Here is a 15081-nt window from a genome sequence, read left to right on the forward strand (position 1 = left end):
TTTAATCGAGACCCGCGAGTTTTGCGTCTTTGGAAAATCATTAAATTAACGAAAAAGATGGTAGCAACTAAAAACAATATTAAACTAATAACAAGTAAACAAGAAAAAACACAAACAATATCTAAATTTTCTTTTTTAAATCCTCTTTATTATCTGTACCTACCAATGCGAGTGATATTCTCGAATATTTATAATACAAATGAAATAAAATTTGGTTTCAGTTTCACTAAAACAAGCATCAATATCTAAATTCATTCTACTTTTTCTGCGTTACAATCTACAATTTTTTTATCGTTCCATTCTCGAATCGCTATTTTCTTTATTTTTCGAAGATGCTTCGCAACTCAAGGAATTTAAAAAACACTGTATCCCCGAAAATCCGGGACCGGTCCAGTTTCAACGAAGAACCGAAAACAAACGAGAAAATCGTCCTCGGAGAAAGGGATATCGTTAATCTCAGTCCCCTGGCGAACACGACCGTTTAGAAGCTTCCGTGGATCCTTTCTCCGCAACCGAACGAAAAATATCCCCGATCGTTCGGTCGTGTACGCGCTGTCATTTAAATTACGCGCCTCGTGATCTCACCGCACGGGGCATCGATAATCGCGCGCTCGTGGTGGGGGGTGGCGCGCAAGAAGAGAGGCCCTCGTCGCGCGACAAGAAAGAGGAAACGCAACAGAGGAGTAGCGCCCGGAGGCATCGGCCACACAGATGCCCTGGGAAAGATAAAAGAAATCTGACAACCGCCTGTTTGTAAGCATTTCGCAGCGGCAAAAGAAGGGGTCCGGGGGGTGGTGGCGGTGAGGGCAGTGAGACGGGGGGGGGTTCTTTTCTAAGGAGCAGGTATAAACACCCAAACACTCGGCCGTTCGAGGAGCGTGCTCCACCTTTTTCTGCCTAATTCTTGCGCGGCTTACGTCTTCTTAGGTAGCCAGCGGACTGAATGGCCGCGCGCTCGGTACGGGGAACGAGGGGACGGGGGGGCCCTGGCTTTCTTCTCCACCCCCCGTCCTTCCCCCCTTATACCGTGGGCGTAATCTTCTCGCTCCAGCTTCTTCTTTTCGCTCGATCGATTCCCTCGAAGAGAAGAATGTAGCTCGCCTCTCTTCGCGACTTCCGAAACCGATTTTTCTACGCGCGCGTGCTACCGCGTTCCATCGAAGGAGAGGGGGTTCGACGGCGATCTGATTGGCTCGATCGAGTGTCCGCGAGAGAGAGAGGATACTCGTTGATTACGAGTCACGGAAGAGGGACGGTGGGGGGTGGCTCCCTCCCCCCGTATAATCGGATACGGGCGGCTTTGGTGAAACGCGGCGGGCGAGTACGGTCGAATCGAACCGTCAACCGACGAGAACGTCGTCCACGTCGTCGTCTACATCGTCGTCTACGACGTGTATCGATTCACTCTCGCTGGTCAAGCACAGCGTTGGATTCCTTCTGCGCGTGAAGATCCTCCGGCAATTTGTACGTTAAACTTTCTATCCCCTCCCTTCATCCAACCGTATGCTGACGCTCTGTGCCCTGTTCAATGGAGGGGGGGGGGGGGATATTATCCCTTTTTCCGTATTGATTATTATTCCACCTTTCGGCCCCCGGGTTGCTTGTGCGCGGTGAGTAAGTGCCATTCTCGAATATGAACTCTTTATGCCGTGGTTAACGATCGCGTTCTCGTAATACGATACGTTTTGTCGTGTACCGTTACAACTGGGGGAGGGGGGTCGGTCCCGGACGCAGACGGGAAGGAGAAGTCGATTACGCGCGACGGAGTGGGGGCAATCGGCACTGGGTCCTCTTACGAGCGTTTCGCCGCGAGGGAGATTCGATCAGAATTGGGGACTTCTCGTTCAAAGGGGCCCCCCGAAAATTTTGATTCGGATAATAGGCGACGAATAGAAACACCGCGGAGGTACTTCATTCGCAACGTTTTTCGAACGAAATTTTAGCTAGGGGCTTCTACAGTAGCGTAGATAAAGAACAAGGGGGCCAGGGGGCACATGTCTCCCCCTATGAGAGAAAGAAAAATTTGTGTGAAGAATGTTTACAAAAGTAAAGGAGAAAAGATCTTCCTCTTCTGGAATGAAACCTTTTTTACCCCTTTCAATTTTGTATATTAATTTTTAAAACTAAAAGAGCAAAGTAAAGTTTAATTTTGAAAAGTAAAACTTTCATTTAATTTTTAAGCAAACTTTAATTTTTAAAAGTGAAGGAAAGATCTTCCTCCTCTGGAGGGAAAATGTTTTTCTCCCTTCCAATTTTGTGTGTTAATTTTTAAAATTAAAAATAATTTTACACTATTGTTTAAAAGAACATTCCAGACTCGTTCAAACGATTTGAAAAATTCGACGGGAGTTTATTATACGAACACGTTCGAATGTGATCGTCTTATGTGCAATTTTTGAAAAATATTCGAAAGTTTGTTCGTCGGTGCAAAAAAGAATTTTTCTTCGTTTTTCCAAGCGCGAATATCGCGGCGTATTTTCGCGCGCGTTTTCGCATTGACACGCGGACAGGTTTTGTTTTTATCGATTCGGCTAACAACGTTCACGGTTACGTACTGACTCGCGAGGTGTCATTACGATGACCCAACAATGAGTTATTGGCTTTCAAAGTAGTCGGCTAAATCCGCTACTTGGCTTCGTTCCGCTCGCTGCTTGTTACAGGCCAAGTGGAGGATTTATGCTTGCGCCTACACAGGAGACAACTTCATTTCACTGGATTTCAAGGAAACAACTTAATTGCTTTAGCGCGACGCTTGCGGGCTTTATAAACTCGACCGGGATACACTCACGGATTAACTTTACCGACGGGGAATTAATTACGGAGACGTCGCGAGTATTTCTTCGCCTATTAAAAAGTCGTCGAGCTCGTTGTATGCTTTCAACCCTTACACGATGCACCGTTTAAATATGACGTTCTGTCGCACTATGGCCTTCGAGCTTCTTTAATTACAAATCTAATGGAAATCTCCGCTCGAGTTCGAAAATTAGCAGCTTTAAATATTTATCACTTGGACGACTATCGATGAGATTTACGATTTAGTCTTTCACACGAGCATACTATGAATAGGAAATTGATCAAACTAAAGTAGTTACGAACAACAAGCTAGTTGGATAACTCCGACATATCCAGGACGAATCGTTGGGGGATTACAAACCTTTACATGTTTCCAGAGGGTTAGAATGCGTGTAATATGTTGAATATAACAGTAATCCGCGATTTAACCATGAGCGAGGGATTCTTCGTGAAAAACTGAATAAAAAGTATAGAATATATTTTTTCTGTACGAGCTTTCGTTCTCGAGAAAAACAATTTCGAGCAAGGTTGGGGCACCGTGCGCTTTTCGTTGGCATCCCGCTCCACATCGGGTATTTTGAGCTCGATTTCCTCGAAAACGAAAGCTCGGGCGGGAAAACCTCATATCACATTTTTCATTCGTTTTTCAACGCAAAATCACCCGGTACCGTAAACTTTTCGATTATTCCGTCGGCTCGATCGAGAATTCGCTAAAAGTCAAATTTCGAACATCGTGTCCCGATCGATGCAAAATCGATGATTCGTAAACGTACGTATTTTGTTACAATCGTACGTGTACAGTTACGGTAAAAAAGATACGTGTTAATATTTTCGAAATCGCAATTTTACGTCGGTATTTAGCCAAGTTTTTGATTTCAGGGAAGAATGGGGACGTCATCAGCGTCAACGAGAACCGAGGGAGCGAAGAAGGACGAATCGAAGTGAGCAGGGGGAACGAGAAAGGCAAAGAGAACGAGATAGAGAGAAAGATAGATAGATAGATAGATAGATAGATAGATAGATAGAGAGAGAGAGAGAGAGAGAGAGAGAGAGAGAGAGAGAGAGAGAGAGAGAGAGAGAGAGAGAGAGAGAGAGAGAGAGAGAGAGAGAGAGAGAGAGAGAGAGAGAGAGAGAGAGGGGGAAACTGTGTTTCGACGCGATTATTATTCGTGGTCTATTCCCAGCTACCGTTCATTCCACATTTGTTTCCGACGTTGAACATCCATATCGCCCTCGAACGGGCGATCATACACAGTAGCCTTTATCGTACCTTCCTTTGAAACTTGGTGCGCGATCCCACGCTAATTAACGAATCATTCATCGACGCTGTAATTAACGAGGCCGACTCTGTTGCGGATTATTCCAGGCCAGATCTTTTGCGCACAGACGTCACGGGCGCCTGCGGTAACGTTGCTGAATATTGTTGCCCCGCTGCAAAGGGGCCCGCGACGACTATTACCCATGGCGCGAAACAGAGAAAGAACGACCAGTGTGAGACCAAGAGAGAAGAGAGAACGACAGAGAGAAAGAGAGAGAGAAAGAGAGTTCCACGGAAGAAAAGCAAAAGAAAAAGGAGACAGCGGGTGGATGGGAGAGGGGAAAAAGCTAAAAAAAAAAATATTCCTACGATCTCTTCCTGTATCCCGCGTTTCAATGGACGCCCGCGAGACTTTTTTTTTTCCTTTTTTCTTTTTTTTTTTTTTTTCGCAAATGGAACGCCCCGTTACATTTGTTGCTCGCCGTTTCCCCGGGATAAACACGCGGTAATTAGATTGGACCGCGGGAAAATGTTGATGATAAACGGGGAGACGCGTACCATGTTCTTGCAACACCCCCCACCTCTCCCCCCTCCCTGAGGAATATTATCAATTCTAATACGGCTTTGTCGCGGGTTCCTTTTATACCTGATAGCGGGCTGAGTCTACCGACGAGGCGGTCGAACGATAATTCAACTCCCGGTTGAATTATTCGGGACTGCAAAGTTCCCTCGGACCGTAAGCCCCGCGAGTTGTACCGATAATCGAGGATCGGAGTTTATTGGATCGTTCCCGTAAGTTCTACTCGTTAAGTTTTCGTTGTGTAACAGTTGAGGATCTTGTTCTTCGCGAGAAACCCTCACCCAGTGGATACAAAGATGGCTGAACGAGGATACTTTCGTCCGAGGCGAACCTTTTTGTTGTTCCCTTTTTTTCTTTTTTTTTCTCTTTTTATTGCGCCGAGTTTTACGTATAACCAGCACGGTATTTGTGCGCGGGAGGACGTGTCGTTGGCGAACAGCTTTCGACGAGGAACAACGAAACGACTGGGAGATTAATCGACTTTTGAATTCTTAAGCGAGGTGCGTAATTGGGCGAGTTCTCAAAGCACGCTCACAGTTGTGCAAAATGAGCGTTAGAATGTTGTTGGTAAGCTAACCTCCGAGATTAAGGTTCTTTTTGAATTTCGTGGAAGAGGTTGGTTCGAGATTTTATTAAAAAATTTCGTAAAAAATCGAGCAACGTCATTTGCGACGACAATTTTTCTCAGTTCTACTTGTTTCACAAATCAATGTATACTTTTGTTCAGTTTCGTGAAAATTTTACTTTTGGAATTTCTGTTTGCGATGTGACTGGATAACGATCGGTATCGTTATGGCTAAAAAACGAGTTTTGGAATATTTTTGGACGTTGCAAAATAAATAATAACCAATTGTCAGTTTTAAAGAAGCTACTTTTATTATGACATTTTGATTCATACGTTTTAAGCTAGTTTCGTCATAAACATAATAATATAGCCTATAAATATTCTACATCTGTATATTTAGATGGTTATTGGTTATCATTAAGCACATTTATTATTTATCACCATTGTTTTCCTTCGTACGATTAGGTATAATACGAATCTTGCAAAAGAATTTTGTTTTTGTTTTTGTTTCATCTATCACAGCCAAAATATTAAATTTCCGTTAATCCAAACCTAACCTATTCTCACTATCGCAATAAAAATAACTTTTTTAACCCTGCTTAGGCATTATTCATTTCTTATATCGACGAGTTATTATATCGATAATTTCATTACGTTAATAAGCCTAATTTTTTAGAAAATATTCTCCAGTCACATCGGTCCGCGATAATAAATCGTTCTAATCACGAAATAAAGGTTATATTCGGTTAATATCCGCCTGTAGTGTAAACTATCTCCAATCAAAAACTCAACATCCACTTAATCTAAAATTCATGAATTCTTTTGATAAAAAAAATTCGAAACTCGTGAGAAACGACCAGAGGTTGTTCCACCAAGAAACATAATTAGTCCGAAATAATAAATCACTCTAATCACGAAACCAAGGTTATGTTCGGTTAACCGATATCAAGATGGCCACGCGTAGTTTTCAAACTCAGAAAATATTCTCCAGTCACATTTGTCTGCGGTGTAAACTATCTCCAATCAAACACTCAACATGCACTTAATCTAAAATTCATGAATTCTTTCTCATAAGAAAAATTCGAAACTCATGAGAAACGGTCAGAAGTCATTGTCTCACCAAGAAACATAATGACTCCAAAATAATAAACCCGGTCTAATCACGAAACCAAGGTTATGTTCGGTTAACCGATATCAAGATGGCCACGCGTAGTTTTCAAACTCGGAAAATATTCTCCGGTCACATTTGTCTGCGGTGTAAACTATCTCCAATGAAAAACTCAGCATCTTCTTAACCTAAAATTCATGAATTCTTTCGATAAAAAAAAATTCAAAACTCGTGAGAAACGGTGAGAGGTCGTTGTTCCAGTAAGAAACTCGATCGTGGAGCGTATGTTAAGCAGGCGAATAACCGACGTAAACCGAACTATTACTTGATCCTTGTACAATCTCCACTGGTCGCGAGCACCGACGAGTTCATCGTTAAATTTCGCGCGGGGTGTGCAAATTACCAAAACGTTAACGTTTGTATCCACGGGCACCGGTATCCTCCAGCAGTATCCCGACTCTCGTTGGAAAGCAGTTTCACCGAGCCATGGTATCGCGACTTGAGCTTAACACGCTTCCGCGGGCACGCCGTCGCATCGTCCCGCGTAGAACGAACGTGGAGGCGAGGTAAATTCGTAGAGCGTCTAATTCGGATAATATTCTACACGGGAATCCTTTCTGCTGAAATCTCTTCTCCTGGGGAAATGCTATTACCGTATCAGTTTAGGGAGGTGAGGGAGAGGGGCGGTGAACGGAAGGGGACGCAGCGCGGGGGTGGCGTTAAGCGTCGAGACGGCGGAGATTTCGCGGTGCAAGCTTTTCGTGTACTTGGCCGACCTTGGGTGAGACCAAGACTCCTCGGGATGCCGTAGGCACCAATTTAATAATAAATCAAACCTAGAAGTTGCTCGCTTCCTCCACGCGGAAGACGCGAGCGAAGGGGGACGAAACGGGGCGGTGTAGGTGCCCATTTCTCCCGGGAACCTTAGGCTCCTTAACTTTGACTACGCTGGTGTTTCATCCGTTGATGTATTATGCACCCGTTGCCTAATTGATTCTTTTCTACTTTCCCGTGGTTCGTGCCCATCCCTGGCTGATATTCGATCTTCTTGCCTCCGAAGAGGCCCCGGGATTCTCGAGAGGTTGATGGCTTGTTTGCCTACTTTCGAAGGATCGGTTCTTCTGGTCGCCGACCGAAGCATGGTACTTTGGACCTCTCACGAAACGAGCTATCTCGTTTGTATCGGTTTCTGGTTGTGGAACTGTGTCATCGATGTACACAATGATCGGTAAGTAGTGGTACAATTGTTCATGGGACTATTGGTAACACGGAGTAACATTTTTTCGTACGTGGGTTGGCTTTCAGCCTCTGACTGTACAGCTTTGGACTTCTCTTGAAACGAAGTATTCCGTTTGTAGGGGACTCAATGGTCTTTGGTTCTTGAACTATGTGTCATCGGTATACACAATGATCGGTAATTAGTGGTACAATTGGTCATGGAACGATTACTGTCACGGAGCAAAGATTTTTTATAAGAGGATTGGGTTTAAGTCTTTGAGCGAAGAATGATGCTTCTGCTGGCGCGAATCTCTGCATCTTTGATATACACCAGGGATTTGGAATTAATTGGTCAGTGTGGCTCTTTCTCCTATTTTGTTGCTTCCTTCAGACGTAGAGAACTCTTCTCTTTGTGTTTACTGTGCAGATTTGAGAGGGTGGGGTACGGTTTTATTTTATTGGCTATTATTTTAACGTCATAGAACGATAGAATGAAAAACAGTAGGAACATTACTTCTGTGGTTCTTGGCTAAAATATTCCTCATTCCTGATATATATAATGATCACCATTGTAATTAGTGGTACAATAAATCAGGTCGGGATTATATACGAAGCAATAGGTTGCTAACAAGGAGTAACAGTTTTTCATGCGTGGTTTGGGTTTCTCGGAAACTTTAATTATTTCTAGAGTACACGCGCCCTTGATTGTGTGTATCTCGCTGTGCGATTGCCTTCGTCCGAGTTTGTGTTTATAAACCTTCCCAATGTTACGAATTGCTTCGTAGCAGTCCTACCGGCTTGCTTTTCTCGTTACGAACAGTCAGCTTCTATCAAACTACCGACCTGTCCGCATACATCAATCCTGAGTGTACAGATACGATCCGTATGTTTGGTGCACGCGATGGAATTTAGTTCCAAGTCTAGAATTGTGTTCTCGGTGGAGTGGACAACATTTTCAGCAAATTCTGTTTTATTGTTTATTCTTGATTAGTACAATAAATAGAAACTTGAGCGGAGATAATAATTTACAGTGTGATTCGTTGAACAGAGATATAGCGAAATGCATCCGCAGTCTGGAAATATTTTAAGATTTTCGAAAATCAAATGTGGCATGAAAAAATGTTATTCTATGCTTTCAATTCATTTTTTTCGCGCAGAGTCTTTTAATTACTTTAGAAGGGTGCTTCGATGATTTTCATCCGTGTCTCGATCCGTGCCTTTATTTGGTCTTTTTCAATTTCTCGCGTTTTTGTAATACGGTAGAGTTTTCCATATTCGAATACTCCAACGTACGATTATTTACCCAATATATTATAGTCGTCACAAAAACATGGGATCCTCAATTGTCGATATTTTCTTCGTTTCTGCTTAAACATATTATCCGAACACCTTATAGGTTTCCTTATTAGTGAGGATACACACAGCTGTACTGTATACTGTTATTCTAAAATTGAATCGATGAATCCAAGAATCATTCTATATTTCAAATATCATTTAGAGATATTTGAAGAAACCAGTATTTGGTACTCGTTAAAGCGAAGGGACTGAAACATGTGCAAAGGATACTTTTTGGACGGCGTATTAGGCATTTTACATGTAGCTTCAAAATATTCCAAAATGGTTAATTTCGGAGTCGTACTGTTCTTCGAATCATCGATTCAATTAAAGCCTTTGCAATAAATAGTTGGTTGCTTCTGTGTCTCTTTAGTCTTCTCACAGTACTGTAAAGCTACAAACACGAGTTCCATGCGTCGGAACACTTTTGACCTAAACACCTCGAATGTACAATCAAACACAAGGACGTATCAACCTTCGAGTAATCTTCCATTCGATTATACGCGTAGTCTCCAGAGCAAAAGTCTCCTGGATCTATGAAACTCAGATTACCAACTTTACAAGACGATAAAACGTTCAAAAGAGTCGCGTTTATTACAATAGCCTTAATCCTCGCAACACCAGCGTTCTAGCCAACCATGAAACAGACCTGGGACCAAACGAACAATAAGATTCTTTAAGATAAATAACGTGTAATAAGTTCCATTATCTATTATCTCATTGTACATTTCTCAATTTCGAAGGAAAAGCAGTACCAACGGTACAATCTAGCGACGCAAGTCTATCCGGGTCACAAAAGACCCGGATAGATACAATCACAGAGAAACAATGTATTGCAAGTATGCGACAGGGTCGAGGTAGACCCGAGGATGGTTCACCGGGGCAAAGGTTAAAATTATTCTTCACACATATCCAGGTGCTCCCGATATCGATCGTCCCGTCATCGATCATCCCCGCTTGATTAAAGTCCCGAAGCGGACCCGGTCCCGTCGCGCGAAACGAATTTCTTCCCTTGTACCCACCTAACCACACGTTTTCAATATTTCACGTCGTTTAATCTCCAGAGCGCGGCCACAATGGCCGACAAAAACCTCAAATTCCCCCTAAAATACCTACTTCCCAGCCCTTTTGGCAACCTGCCAAACTACCCGGAGCAGGAGTGTCCTGTTCCCCGCGCTCAAACAAAACGCGATTGCGACGAGGACGACGCCCGAAACGACCGATGGAGATCATCGTCATCGGCCAGCGAACCGTCCACGGGATCCCAACGAAAGCAATCGGTATCGGTGAACTCCACCCCCGTGTACACGATGACACACAGGGGCACCGTGGTGCCCCACGAAAAACCTTTTCCCCGAGTAATGGTGCGTACGAGTGGAACTTAATCAAATGGCAAACGGGTGGAAAACAAGCAATCGGAGGCATCGAGCCGGCAGCAGCGAGCGGCTGGTTTGCAGCGGGGGGAGCCGTCAATCGGGTAAGGGGGTGTAAATCTGATAAAATCATCTCGAACCCCTCCAGCGTTCAGCCCCGGCCCCTAGTGGCACAGTGCCGTGCTCGGGTTCCTCGCGGATACACTCGATACGGAGCCCGGTGTGGCCCTAAGTAACGTAAGTAATGTAAGAGGGTGGTTGTTGCTACGGTTGTTATTAAATGAGACAGCCTAATAGGCCCATTACGGACCCCTCGGTCCATTCCCACATAATATAATCCTCACCGCACGCGCGCTGCGCGCCCTGCTACTTTATCAACCCCCCCACCCTCCCCCCCGGCCTCCTCCCAACCCTTGTCCCTGTTTCTGCGCTCGTCGTGTATCTTGATCCGAGAGCACTCACGCCCACGAAAATTTCATCCGCGGTCCGCGATCAGGAAGGATGATCCGACGGAGGACATCAGAGGCTACCGATCGCGAACGTGGATTTTTATCAAGTCGGTTCGCTGGAATATTTTTTGTCGAGGAGCTCGCACGAAGCTGAATTTACGCTAGATTCGGGGAGTGTCGGTCGAGGGTAGGTTTGAATCTTGATTGTTGATGTCGTTCGTGGGAGTAGTTGAAACAAACACTCCTAATGGTGAAGAAATGATCCAACAGGCTGAGTAACAGGCGTTTGGGTGGATCTGGTTCGCAAAGGTTTGATTTATGAGACTGAGAGGTTTGAACAATGATTGCCGATGTTCGTGGAAGTAGGTAAAATGGACATTTCTAAGATGGAGATGAAGTTCCTTAGGTTAAGTAAGAAATTTTTAGGTGGGTTTGGCGAAGATTTTTTACGTTGATGCATGTGATTCGAGAGGTTTGAAGTTTGTTGGTCGATGTCTTTCATGGAAGTAGTCCAAGTACTCTTGATGGTGGGAAGATTTGATTTATGTTATCGAGAGGTTTGAACAGTGATTATCGTTCATGGAAGCAGTTAAAACAGACACCCTTGAGATAAAGATGAAGACCTCTGGGTTAAGCAACAGGAAGTTAGGTGGATTTATGTAACGAAGGTCCGATTCGCGATGTTGAAAAACGAGATTCGAGGGGTTTGAGTCGGTTGAGCATGATCTAGAGTCACTGGTGTTGTTTGTAGAAGGGTTTCGGAAAGCTACCCCCAACATTGGAGTCGAAGGCCCCTGAGTAATAGGAATTTAGGTAGCATTGTTTGACGAAGATTTGATTTATCGCTTCGAAAACCGAGTTTAGAGGAGTTTGAGACACTTGACTGGCATCTATAGACACTGGTTGTCGGCGTTATTCGTGGAAGGGTTTAAGGACGATACCTCCAACAAGGGAGACGAAGGTCCTTCTGGCTAAGTAAAGGGACTTTAGGTGGCAATGTTTGGTGAAGGCTCAACTCGCAATGTCGAAGACTGAGATTCGAGTAGTTGGAGTCAGTCGAGCGTCGTCTATAGACACTGATTGTTCATGTTATTCGCGATTGAGTTTAAAGAAGACAGCATCAATAATGGAGACGAAGATCGTCTTGGCTAAAAAGAGGACTTTAAGTGGCACTGTTTGACGAAGGTTTGACATGTAACGCCGAAGACAAAGTTTCGAGGAATTTGAGTCGGTTGAGCATGATCAAACACTGCTTGATGTTATTAATGAAAGTGTATAAGACAGATACCTTCAACAGTGGATACCAACGTTTTATTATCTAAAAAAGAAAATTTTCGAACGCACTATTTGACGAATGTTTTATTCTTTACCGAAATTAGAGAGATTTGGATTAGTTGCAAGGTTACAAACAGAATTCAAAGTCTTTTGTTGCATTATCTAACAAGAAATCCAAAAGTTACGCTCGTTCATGAGCCTCCATCAAGAAAGTTTTTCTTGTTCAAGAATTTGTATTTGTTTTAAAGCGTCCAGAATTCAAAACTGTTGAGTTTGAGTCGATTGAGCGTTGTTTTAGGCATTAGTCGTCGACATTACTCAACGAAGAGTCGAACAACTCCACTTGTATGAAAAACAAAGGCTTGCTCGGCAAAAAGCGTTTGCGTTGTAGCGTTGAAAATAAAGACTAGGAGAGTTTGAGTCGATTGAGCGTTGTTTGAAACAACAGGTCGTTGCTAGCATTCGTCGAAGCGTGTAACAATCTCGCCTCTAATAAAAACAAAGTCCCCCTTCGTTAAAGTCTGCTTTGTTGAATCGAGTTTGAGAATTCGTCGTCGTCGATGTACGATCTCATCCACAGAAGCATGTTCGTCCATGAAAAATATTCGAAGATTTGGGTCGAGGTCACCGTCGATGCTTCAGGACCGCCGTCGATGAACGTTGATCGTTCATGGCGGGGTGTGATCATCGATGAGATAGTTATTATTAACTACGCAGTTGGTACACATTGCGGCACAGATATAAAATTGATGGCGCGCGCTAATTCCTTATTAATAAACATTGATAGCTCCATTCAGTAGTTATGACCCGTTAATGCGTAATGTTAGTTGTACCAAGCTGAACTATGCTCGCGAATCATTGAAGCGATAAATACTTCGTTGTAACTACATCACATCGTATTGTTGTCCGAACCGTTAAACCGTTTCTCCCGAGCAAAATCACCGAGCATACAAAACACTTCAAAACATTGCACTGGTTTCGTATCGTTGATAAAATTATTCTAACGATGATCTCAGGTTTGCTAATAACGTGACCGTCGGAAGCTGGAATCGAAGGTCACCGATCGTACCTAGATGCGATGGACCTCGCGCAAGCAGTGCCTTTCGAACAATACCCAAATGCAAACGACCGAACAGAGTCTAAACAAGCAACGCACCTCGAGAAGCATCCATACAGGTCTCGACCCGACTTCTTTGTGTTTGTTTACCAAGATGCTTAAGAATCCTGTCAACAACACGAACTATCACCAGGCAACTGTCCCCCTCAAACTGGACCAATTGTCAGAAACTCGGTTCCACAACTGCCGCGTCACGGTAGTCCATAGACACCGGCGGAGGCTTTAAAAAGCGGATGAATAGAAAGGAAAACGTACCTCGACAGCATGGCCAGGTCCGCCGACGCTTGGTGTCCCAGGAGCGGATTCGCAGCGGCGTCACCGGGCGGTGAGAACGTGGTAGCCGGGCTGGTAGCACTGGTAGCACACCCGATACCGATACTGGTCGTATTGTTCCTGGTCTCGATCCCGTGTCCCACCGTCGAGGTGCTCCGCTGGGTGGTTGCGTACCTCAAAGGCGTAGGCGATGACAGACCTCTGGGACTCTCGCAAGCAGAGCCGATCCTCTGCGAGTTCTGATTAGGCGGCAACGGCGAGGACCTGTCCACGTCCGAGGACTGCCTCTCGCCAGACACGGTGGACGTCGAGTCTACCGGCGGCGACTCGGGCCTGCCGAGGATGCTGGAGATGCTGAAGGACGTGTACTGGGGATTGCAGGCGGGCCTCAGGGCCGGCTTGCCCACGTCGAAGCTGAACGAGTGGTGATTGCTCAGCCCACAGCCGGGCTTGCCGTTCTTCTCCTGGAGGAGCAGCTCCGCCGGCGTTGAGCTGCTCCTCGAACCCTCCAGTTCCAGGTCTTCCTCCGACACCACCGACACCTCGATCTCCGTTTCGCCCGACATAGTTGACGCGCGTCCAGCGAGCCCGGTCCAAGGTCCGGGGATCCCCGTGCACGGCACGATTGTTTCGTGTCCCTCGACTGTCCCGTCACCAACAACACACGACTCGTCGTCGGCTGTAGCACTTAGCGCGAACGTAACGTCGCTGCCCGTCTCGCCGTCACGTCAGAAGCGCACGGGCCGTTCCGTCGACGACGTACCGACGGCCCAGCAGAGTCTGTCCGACACGCGGAGCGGTTCCAGTCCCTCGCGTCGCATATCAGGCCAACCGTGTCGGTCCTGGCTCTCGGGACAACCTAGCGTACACGTCGCGTCGCCTCCGTCGGCCGGAGGTCCCTCGTCGTCGTGGTTCGGAGACGGATCGCTCGATCGGGCGACATTCGTAAGCGATACCCTGGACGACAGGATGATAGGAGACAAGACACTTTGGAGGGCCCACCCTTTCCAGATCCCACCTGACCACCCCTCTAGTCCTTCAACCACCCCTATCCCTTCCACGTGTGTGCGTATATATATGTGTGTGTGTGTATGTGTGCGTGTGCGTGCGCGTGTGTGTATGTATGTGTCTGTTTACGTGTCTCTGTGTATGTGTCAGCACCTCCTACCGCCTACCCGGCTCCCGACGGCTCTTCTCCTCACCTCGCTGCTTCTCTTCCCCTCTTCTTCGAGCCGGCTATTCGCGAAACGTTCCCGTGCGTGTAAAACCGCGAAGAGTAACACCGGAGTCACTTCCTCGAGTCACTTTCTCTTCCCGCTGATCGTTAATCACTCGCCCCCAGCAACTCGCTCACAGGATACCACTACGCGGTACCGATCCTATTACGCGGTGATACCGCGACGCGGTCGGGTTCGTTCGCTTATGGAGCGTGGCGACGACGTCTTCGACGGAGACCTTAGACCACACGATTGGAGGAGGACCTCGTTCGCCATCCGTTGGTGGAGAGTACGCTCGCGCGAACAATTTCACACCCCACGTTACCGCGTATCGTAACCAAACGACACTCTCTCGGAACGCCTCGCCGGACGCGTTAACGTGGCGAGTGATGGACTGCGGATGGGCACTGTGCTCGCACTAAGGGTAGGAAAACGCCGTAGAAACCACAGGTCACACGAACGAGGGGCCTTGCTCGAACATTCGCGCACGCAGTCGGAGCGCGCGGCGCGCGACGGAGAG

At 45.8% G+C, this 15081-nt stretch overlaps 1 protein-coding gene across 1 annotated transcript in view; it reads right to left on the reverse strand.

The window, feature by feature from the left end:
- Positions 1 to 13963, reverse strand: part of Hmx (H6 family homeobox) — a 30659-nt gene extending 16696 nt beyond the window's left edge. The window contains exon 1 of the mRNA XM_076318175.1: positions 13327 to 13963. Coding sequence (XP_076174290.1) covers positions 13327 to 13910 — 584 coding nt within the window. The 5' untranslated portion in view covers positions 13911 to 13963. The remainder of the gene's footprint in view (positions 1 to 13326) is intronic.
- Between the last annotated feature and the right edge of the window lie 1118 nt (positions 13964 to 15081).

The sequence above is a fragment of the Ptiloglossa arizonensis genome, chromosome 8, assembly GCF_051014685.1.
Source record: "Ptiloglossa arizonensis isolate GNS036 chromosome 8, iyPtiAriz1_principal, whole genome shotgun sequence".
NCBI lineage: Eukaryota > Metazoa > Arthropoda > Insecta > Hymenoptera > Colletidae > Ptiloglossa > Ptiloglossa arizonensis.